The sequence below is a fragment of the Hordeum vulgare genome, chromosome 3H, assembly GCF_904849725.1.
Source record: "Hordeum vulgare subsp. vulgare chromosome 3H, MorexV3_pseudomolecules_assembly, whole genome shotgun sequence".
NCBI classification, from domain to species: domain Eukaryota; kingdom Viridiplantae; phylum Streptophyta; class Magnoliopsida; order Poales; family Poaceae; genus Hordeum; species Hordeum vulgare.
Window position 1 is genome coordinate 10,239,688 of NC_058520.1, and position 10,271 is coordinate 10,249,958.

The 10,271-nt window shown below is 48.1% G+C and overlaps 1 protein-coding gene across 1 annotated transcript; it reads left to right on the top strand.

The window, feature by feature from the left end:
- Positions 1–3,253: 3,253 nt before the first annotated feature.
- LOC123439221 (putative E3 ubiquitin-protein ligase SINA-like 6) lies at positions 3,254–4,312 on the top strand. Its single transcript, XM_045115961.1, has 3 exons — positions 3,254–3,358; positions 3,436–3,779; positions 3,924–4,312. Exons 1-3 carry the CDS (start codon positions 3,254–3,256, stop codon positions 4,162–4,164), a joined length of 690 nt encoding a protein of 229 aa, XP_044971896.1. The 3' UTR covers positions 4,165–4,312.
- The last annotated feature ends 5,959 nt before the right edge of the window (positions 4,313–10,271 follow it).

A 10,271-nucleotide genomic window follows, 5' to 3' on the forward strand; every position in this document is an offset into this window, starting at 1 on the left:
AACATCTATCATAGTACTAGTAAGGGCACCAGTTCAAGCAACCAAGCTCCTACGGCTCACGCATTAAACGGTAAACTACCAAAAATGAAACTTTGCCAACGATCGCGTTGTCTTCGCGCTTTAGTCATCGCCCTTGGCACAGCTTATGCTCTACCTCACTTCTAGGAGATGGATTTGGCTATCTAAACTCCTGAGTTGCAGCATTGCATGGTTTATAGGTTTACAATTTTGGATCAAGAGCATCCCAATTTTGGATCAGTAAGTCTAAAGCCACTATATTAACAACACATGTCGCTATTCCTATTCCCTTGACAAAGGGATGCCGAATACCTATATTTTTTTTTACATATAACAGAAACAACAAAAGAGAACATAACAAGCAAAATCTTGCCCACTTCGCTCTCACCTTGGGCCAAGTGCATCCCCTATCCACAACATCCATCCACTTTCACTCTCCTCCTCACCGTCATAGTCATAGTCGTTACCGGCCTCATCACTGATATCGTCTTCATCCTTTGTGTTGTCATCGATACCCATGGTGACACCAAGAACGACACTTATCGTGGCAAAAATTTGTGTTTTGACCCTTTTACGGTACTTGAGGCAGATATGTCCATGATTGGGATTTTTTTTTGAGATTTAACCCTTTTTTCTACCACTGAGGTCCCTGGCGGTAGGGTTAGATAGCTACCGCCGAGCCCTGCGAAAGTAGACGACTTATCCACGTCAGCAGCTAGTGACAGCTGTCGTCACCTCCATTCGTCCGCTACCACCACCCGACGTGGCGGTAGCATGTCTAACCCTACCGTCAGGGACCCTGGCGGGAGGGTCATGGCAGTTATAAAGGCCAAGGCGCCGGTTCGCCCTCCCCCTTTCTTCTCCACCCTGCTGCAAGAATAGAGGAACTCCCTCTTTCTCCCTCTCTCATCTCCTCCACACAACCCTCGGATCTCTTCAAATTCTCGTCGGTTTTTGCGGATTGAGATGGCTCCAAAAAGAGAAAAGTAAGCTCCTCTAATCCCTCCAATTATTATTTTTAGTCAAATAGCTTCCGATTTGACGCATTATTAGCTTAAAATCAACCCTAATTTTGAACTAGATTTTTTATCCTAGATTTATTTTAGGTTGATTCTAGATGTTCTATTGGGTTGAATATTAACTCTGGTCACTAGTTGGAATGGTAGTGTGAAGAAGAACCCTAGTTCATGATTATTTTTATTTTGAAAAAATGATGATACGATGCATGTTGGAGGAATTAACTCCTATGTTTGTTTTGATATGATGCATGTTGATATGATATGATGCATGATGTATAGTGGTTGTTGTTGGAGGAATTATGCTGATCCAAACGATACCCGTGGGAGTAGGCAACGACCAAAAAATTGGTAGGGCGAACCGCGGCTACAATCCGAACAGCCCCTAAAAATAGAGGATGTGTTGTAGTACTAGTTGTTTGGTCACACCATGGAAAACACACGCAATATTTATCCTTAAATGAAATATAAGATTTGTGTTCTCGCAAAATAAGAATAATTGTGAAGTTGGACCGTGTAAGATATTTTTAAATAGCTTAGATTGATTCAAAGTTTCACCAAATACGTGGTGAAACTATGATCGATGACATACCCATCCACAGCGTTCAATGACCATATCCAACGGTTCAAAGTGTCAAATCATTATGGGAGGTTGTAGGTAGCTATGTTTTATTGTTCCTTAATAATATATCATCTCAAAATAGTCAAGCTGTGAAATATTTGTAACCGAATTTTGGGAAGTATGACTCGCGGTGTATTAAAATACTTATACTTCTCAAGTAAACATATAACATGGCATTTGTTTTGAAACCTAATTCAAAATTTTGATGATATTTCATAATGATCAAATTTTGTTTGGCTTGCCTCATTTCATGCACACAAGAATACGGAGTAAAAAGGAGAATGTAGCAGCTGAGTTCCATGGCCTTACTAATTTCAGAGGAAACTCAAGCTATAGTATGTATTACACAAATTGTTTGATAAAAACACAATATTTTTTATCATGAAATCACATATTAAATTTGTGACTGGACTCAAGTAAAGATATAACATTGCACATATTTTAAAAGCTAATTTCAAAATTCCGTTGACATTTCCTAATGGCAAAATTTTGTTAGGGCCTCTTTGGCTTGCCTCATTTCATGCACACATGAATACAGAGTAAAAAGGAGAATGCAGGATTCGAGTTCCATGGACTTGTTAAATTTAGTTGAAACTCGAGCTAGAGTATGTGATATACAAATTGTTTGATAAAAACATAATATTTTTTATCCTAAAGATATCATATTAAATTTGTGAATTAGCTCAACAAGATTTTTTTTTAAGTAGGCTGATCGTACTCCCTCCGTTTCTTTTTAGTCTGCATATAAGATTTGGTCAAAGTCAAGTGATACAAAGTTTGACCAAATATATATCAAAAGATATCAACATCTACAATACTAAACCTATATGTTATGAAAATTAATATTATTATGCATCTACTAATATTGATTTCATATTATAAATGTTGATATTTTGTTCTATAAATTTAGTCAAAGTTTATGAAGTTTTAACTTTGATCAAATCTTATATCCGTTAAATCTTATATCCGGACTAAAAAACGGAGGGAGTACATATCAAACAAGCTGCAACAAAATCTCTAACAAGCTGCAACAAAATCTCTACAAAATCGTGTAGCAGCAGAAAGAAAGCTCTCTTTTTTGGACAAGCAGGAAGACATTTAAAGTAGCAATAGATAAGACAAGACCTGTTGGATATTTATAACGTCCAGCAGCTAGCAGTGAACCACCAACACTAAAGTAGCAATCCCATCTTCTGCCATCCATCCGCCGCCCTCCATAGCCAGCTTCTTGGGCACCGGGATGGCGGAGCACGGGAACAAGTCGGGGGAGCAGGACAAGAAGCGGCCGCGGCTCACCGACAAGGCAGAGGGCAGCGGTGCCAAGAAGTCCAGCGTCGTGGCGATGAGCACGGTGTCACCGGCGGACCTCGCGGTGCCGAGTCCGGTGGCCCAGAGGAGGGCGGCACTGTCGTCGCCCAGCCCCGTTGCAAAGGCGAAGTCGGTCACCACGGTGGGGGTGACCAGTCCTTTGGTCGCCATGCCACCCGCGCCGAGTCCGGTGGCCACGAAGACAATGACACCCGGTCCAGCACCCATTGCAAAGCCGGCTGCCGTGGTGAAGCCCGACGAAGAAGGCGTCGAACAAGGTGGTGAGGCAATGGTGGCCGCGGCGTGGGAAGAGGAGCCCGCCACCTTGAACCTGCCCAAGAAATTGTTTCACTGCGCCGCCTGTCGTGCCCCCCTCAAACCTCCAGTGTTCAAGGTACTCCTCTCCTCCTATATTCGAATCAGCTCCTCGAATCACCGTGAAAAATGAAGGATGAACTTCGCGGATTGCAGTGCGACAAGGAGCATTTCGTGTGCTGCGCCTGCGGGCGCAATGGCGGCGGCGACGGAGCCACCAAGCACTGCGGTCCATGCGGGCATGACGTCTCCTACGCCCACTCAGCCTTCATGGACAGCGTGGTCGGCGCCTACAAGGTGCCGTGCACGTACAAGCACCACGGCTGCGCGAGCTCCATCGTGTACCACGCGGCGGCGGAGCACAATGACAAGTGCGCGCACGCGCCCTGCTACTGCCTCGAGTGCACGCCACCGTTCGAGGGCTCGCCGGCGCAACTCCTGCGACACCTCACTGCGCCGTCCGGCAAACACTCCTGGCCCATGGACAAGATCAAGTACGAGTCGAGCTATCCGTTCGCCGTGCAGGCGCCGTCGGGGGAGTACCGCTGCTTGCTGGTCGGGGAGGACGGCTGTGTGTTCCTCCTGGCCGTGGGCGCTAGCAGAGGCCCGACCGGCCGCCGCCCCGTGAACGTGGTGTGCGTCAGGGCCAACACCGACGCCGACACGAGGCCGGTGTACACGGGCGTGCTCTGGGTGGATGGTCCTCCAGCACCCCCGGGCCAACTCATGTGCACCTTCCGGCACCAAGCGACCATGGCGAGCTGCTCCGTCCCGGGCGAGGTGGACATGGAACAGGGCTGGCTCCATGCGCATGTCAACCCGAGCATGCTGCACGGAGAGTCCGGCGAGGTTCATTTGCGCCTCCGTATCACCAAGTTTCCGTGAATGAACTCCAGTTATTTATCACTCCTCACTCGTCATATATGCTGGGAGTTTGATCTCTGCATCATTTTGCTCTGTTTTGGCTCCAGTTATTATGAACTACTAATGTAAGGAGAAACCGCAGTATGAACTTGTTAATGTTGGGAGTGTGTTTGCCCCTTGTTCAGCATTTGTGTTCAACGATGGAGTGGTTATGACATTTGTGTCTGCTTGTGTTGTGTTGGCCTCTGAAGTCTAGCTGAGCTAATCAGTCTTCCAAATAATTCCTAAGAAGGCCTGTTATTTTTATGTGAAGTCAAGTGATGCATAGCATACCTGATCAAGCGGCACAGGCCGGGCCAGAATCGTGTGCATGCCGGGGTACGATTAGTAAACGGGCCGTGCCGTGCCGGCCCACGTGCCCGGGTATCAGACCCAAGCATGACACACCCTCTAATCGTGTCGGCCCGCGGCACACTCGGCACGTTAAAAAACTCAAAAAAAAATTAAAAAAATTCCAAAAAAAATCAAAAAATATATACTTCGACATAGTATTATATGAAATAAATCTAGAGTTTTATTAGCGCATACCTCATTAAAATCTTCCATCCAAAAGAAGTAAAAGAGTACAAGCCATTCTATAGAAAAGTAGAAATATAAAAAGTAGAAAAGATAGCGAAAGCAAAAAAATACAAATACTACATTACATGTCATGTTTTGGATATCTAGAAATCCTTCAACCTTGCCCTGCACCTGCAGCCGGAGCTATAGCCGCCGCGTCGGCCGCGTCCGCTGCCTCCTTCACGTGTGCCGTTACGTGCCTCGGCAGGTGGCCAGTTCCCGCATTTTGTTTCACGAGCAACTTCTTACCGCATTGTTGGCACTTTGCAAAAACCTTGGGGGGAGCATCCCCATTTCTAACTATTTCTTCATCGTAGAAATTTCAAATTGCGTGCCGACGCCTCACAATAACATCAAGCCAGTTTTGATTTACATCAGCCACGTTTGTGTGTGTACAGTGAGATGGAGTTAGAAATAAGAAACTTGGCATCCCTTTGTATAGCCAAAAAATACGGTTTGTTCGTTTTTTATCGATTAAGACCGGTCAAATTAACGGACCCATTCGGCAGATAGGAAAGATGTGCAGAGAGTTTTTGGTATTTTACAAGCTCAGTTTGCTATTATAAGGGTACGGACTAGATTTTAGGATCAAAAGATCCTCCAGTACATCACGAACGCATGCGTGATCATGCACAATATGATTATTGAGAATGAGCGTGGGCAAGATTTAGAGTATTTTCGATATGAATTGTTGAGGCATCCCGTGCGAATGCGAAGGAGGGATGCGAGGGTAGCCCGATTTATTGCCTCCTATTATGAGATTCGACGTGCTAAAATGCATAATATCATCAAAAGAATCTAATCGAGGAGTGATGGGCATGACATAGCCGTCAAAATTAATTTGATGTTGAATTGTTAAACTATTTGTTGTATTAAAAAATACAATATTTATTTAAGTTGTAATAACAATTGGACTATTTATATTACTAATTAATTTTTCTTTGTTTGATATTTTTGGTTTTATTGTGGTAAAAATATTGTTTGTGATAGACATGAACGCTGTAAATTTAACGCGTTTGCTGACGCTACTTCGCCGCGTCCTTTTTCCCATCGTCTATTGAAGCAGACGCCATGCGGCGCGTTAAAAATAATAATTTTGAGGGTGTAGAAGAATTTTAGCGCGCCTGTGTTGAAGTTGGTCTCAATGCGACGGAGCGACGGGTGATCACCCAAGTGTAGCACGCGACGTGGGGGAACTGCACGATTGATGAGCATCAGAAACGTTGACTATATTTGCATATTTTGAGGCAGAGTTGATGATATGCTAGGCAGGCTGTGTAGCACCGTGGAATAGTTCATTTGCGCGGCACGTCGTGGTCCAGGGCAAGCACTGCTGAGCATGCTTTGTAGAGTTGGAGAGTGAATTGTTTGTATATTCCACACTCATACAATTACAGCTGATGTATATATGTAGGGCGAACCCCCTTAGGGTTAGGCACGCAGGCCAGGTTCGGTTAGAGGTCCATAAATCTAGCAGTCAAGGGTAGACTAAGTATTACATGACTAACACCCCCCTCAGCTGGAACGCCGTTTGGCAGGACGATCAAGCTGGATCGGAAATCACGAAAAACCGATGATGGAAGACCCTTGGTGAACACATCTGCGAACTGAGAACTAGATGGGACGTGTAGAACGCGTGCCTCACCGAGAGCAACCCGGTCGCGGACGAAGTGCAGGTCAATTTCGATATGCTTGGTTCGTTGATGCTGCACCGGATTGCAGGACATGTACGAGGTGCTGATGTTGTCGCAATAGATGATGGTGGCGCGTCGAGGAGGACGACGAAGTTCATGGAGAAGTTGTCGTAGCCAGCACGATTCGGCGAGGCAATTAGCGATGCCGCGGTATTCTGCCTCGACGCTGGAGCGAGACACGGTGGGTTGACGTTTGGATGACCAGGAGATCAGGTTGTCGCCAAGAAAGACGCAGAAACCGGAGGTTCATTTCCGTGTGTCGGGGCACCCAGCCCAGTCTGCGTCAGTATATGCAAGGAGATCGAGCGACGAGGACTTGAAGAGCTGGAGGCCGTAGTGAGTTGTGCCGCGCAAGTAACACAGAACCCGTTTCACCAGCTGCATATGGGAGTCTCGTGGCTGATGCATGACCATGCAGATTTGTTGGACGACGTAGGAGATGTCGGGCCGAGTGAGGGTTAGGTATTGGAGGGCGCCGGCGATGCTGCGGTATGTGGTGGGGTTTGGAAGTGGATGGCCGTCGTCGGCGGAAAGTTTTGCAGTGGTGTCTATCGGTGTGGGCACAGTGTTGCAATTGAGCATGTCAGAGCGATCCAGAATTTCAAGTGTGTATTGTTGTTGGCTCAAGAACAGGCCGGAGGCATTGGGTGTAACATTGATGCTAGATGAACTGTGCTTTAATGGAGAAGACGAGTAGTCGAGGTTACCAGGGTTGCCGATGACGTGGTTGGAGGCGCCGCTGTCCAGGTACCAGTCCGAGGTGTTGCCGTTGTTGGGAGGGCCTTGGTTGCTGTACGCGGCATGGAGCATCGCGAGGTGATCCCACGAGGGCTGCGGATAGGACGACGTGGTGGAGTAGGGCGCAACCTGCATGGGGTAGGCCTGGGCATGGGATCCCGGGCGAGGGCCGAGGACGCCTGCGACATTGGGTGGGATCCAGCCGGGGCATGGCGGAGGAGGGCCATGCCATAGGGAGCGAAGAATCCCATGAACGGGTTGTACGCCTGGGTGTTGGAGGAGTTGTGGCGGCAGCCCGAGTCGCCGCGTCCACGGCCGCGATCGCCGGTGTCACCAGAGCGGGAGTTGAAGCCGTGACCAGCGGGTGGGCCATTGGGGCGGTCTTGGGGGCGATCCACCCGATCACCCGAGCGAGGGGTGCCAGAGGTGGAGGAGCCGGAGGGCGGGCCGCCGCTGTGGACAGCGAGAGTGGTTGCACTGGCCTCCGATGTCCGCTGGGCGAGGTTTTCCTCGGCGAGTTTGAGGCGGGAGAAGACGGCCTCAAACGGTGGCAGAGGGACCGTGTCACTCAGAACGACGCGGATGGTGTCGAGGCGCTGGTCGATGCCGTGAAGAAACTGGGTGGTGAGATCCACCTTGGAGACGGCGTGGTCGATGTCGGCAAGACCGGCGGTGAGCAGCTTAATGCGGCGGGCGTACTCGTCGACGGAGAGGTCGCCTTGCTTTAGGTTCCGATACTGACGATTCAGCATCATGTAACGAGCCGCGCGATTAACGAGAAAGTAGTCGCGGATTCGGATCCAGAGACATAGGTGGTGGTGGCGCCAATTACGTGATCGACGATCTGATCGGCGAGGGTGGCGTACATGGCAAGAGCGACATGGGTGTCGAGTTCAAGGTATTGAGGATCGGCGTTGGGTGGTGGTGGATAATCGATGAGATAGGAGACGTCGTAGAGGACCAGGATCATGAGGAAGAAGGACTTCCATTTGTGGTAGTTGTGCTTAGCGGGGTTGAGAAGGAATTTGATGTGGCCCGTGAGGTTGTCGTTGAAGATGGGGTGCCGGGCGGCGGGAGTCGACGGTTGTGGCGGGAGTGGAGCGGAAGAGAATACGGGGGCAAACTGGGTTGTGGGCGCTGGGCTGCTAAAGACAAGAGGCGGGGTTGCGGCCGCGCTGGAGGTGGCCGAGGCGGTGTCCGGGGAGAGCAGGGAGGCCGACGGAGAGGAGGAGGAGTGCGCCGCGCTGGATGCGGCGGAGGAGGTGTCGTCGACCATGGCGAGAACCAGGACGTCTGATACCAAGTTGAAGAGTGAATTGCTTGTATATTCCACACTCATACAATTACAGCTCATGTACATATATATGGCTACCCCTTACGGTTAGGCACGCATGTCATGTTCGGTTAGAGATCCATAAATCTAACAGTCAAGGATAGACTAAGTATTACATGACTAACATGTAGTACAACTGTGCTACGCGTGACGTGTCTGTGCCCCTCCTCCTGCTGCTGCAAAGCACTATTCTCTTTTATGCCGGCCAGACGTCAAAGTCCGGTCGTGTCTGGCAGTCTGTAGGCAACGAGTGTTCTCGCTCACCGGCGCTTGATGAAGTCAAGCCTGCCCGGCCTTGCATGGCATGGTTCCTTCCCAAGACGAGGAGGCAGCAGCTGCTGCAGCTGGACAGAGCGAGCAGACACCGTAAATCCCCCGCCATCGTCACTAGAAATAGCTACAGTAAGAGTACCATGCATCCACATCATTGCTCTACTGCTTGTAACACGCAGCAGAATACCAAAGCATCAAGCAAGCTTGGTTAAGCGCCGTCTGTCACACGTCCACTGCAGCAAAACTGTAATGACATATTGCCAAGAACATAAAATAGTACTGCAAAGTAGATTAGCATGGAGAATTGGGTGCCTGTGTTGTTCATGACGCATTTGTTAGGTTGATCCCTTCCGCGTGGGCCCAACGGCCCACCGGGCTTTTGATCCATGCGTCTTGATCGGGGACGCTCAATCCATGATGATTGGTGGGACTCCGTGATCCGTGCTATATTAACAGAGGTGGGGTCGGGGCTCGAGACACGAGGTTTGCCGCTGTCATTTTTCCCATCTATACGCCCAACCAATCCAGGGTTAGCGCGGTGCTCAGGGAGATCATTACCGTCGCCACATTTATCCATCACCGTCGTCGTCACCACCCCACCGATGGACGTTGGCGAGAGCTTCTTAAGTGCGGGGCAAGGTAAAACCCATCCTATCTACTGCCGCAATCCTAGTCTATCCGATCCACAGGGTCTATCAACATTTCCTCCAAAGCTGGCTGCATTTCTGCTCTTGTTATTCTAGTAATTAGCACTTATTTTTTCTGAAATAAAGGGGTTTCGCCGCCCAACTTTATTAAGCCAAGGGAGAAATCAACCAAATAGACACTTCACAGCTCTCGGCCGTAGCTATCACTCTCAGTAGCTCGAACAGTTTTATCACACACCATAGCTCTTCTTTTCTTCTTTTTGCGGGTGCTATTCTAAGCAGTTCCATGCGGTGTCGATGGAGCAACCACGGCAGTTCCAAACACCGGAGCACAATTTTTTCCGTTGATAGATCAGCGAGCCCGCCAAATCCAGGATGCATTGCAAGCTTCGCCATTTTTTACCCTAGAGACAAAATCATTACGAAGGAGCTATAAATCCCATAACGTAGCAGAAATTACCAGGTTCATTTCTTCTTCTGCCTCCAAAAATAACAGAGGCAAGTAAAAGAACTGGAATAGGAATGCCAATAATGCTAGCAAAAATATCTTCTAAGTTTTCACATAAAATATACAATCAAAAAAGGGATGTTGAACGGACTCACGTTTAACACAAAATACACATGTAGGACCAGTCACATATGGTGACGTTTGGCTTGGTTGTCCCTAGACAAACTCTTGTTATGCAAGATGAGTCAAACTCTTGGTGAATACATATTTTAAATTATGTCTATATGCATATGTATGTAGTTTATAGTAAAATCTTTAAAAATCAATATATTTAAGAACGGAAAGGATATCATTTATTTTGTAGGGTTATGAATAGT

Coding starts and splice junctions, on each gene's coding strand:
- LOC123439221 (XM_045115961.1), top strand. CDS start 3,254: ATGGTGGCCGCGGCGTGGGAAGAGGAGCCCGCCACCTTGAACCTGCCC. Junction 3,359..3,435: donor TCAAACCTCCAGTGTTCAAG/GTACTCCTCTCC, acceptor CGCGGATTGCAG/TGCGACAAGGAGCATTTCGT. Junction 3,780..3,923: donor ATGGACAAGATCAAGTACGA/GTCGAGCTATCC, acceptor GGTGTGCGTCAG/GGCCAACACCGACGCCGACA.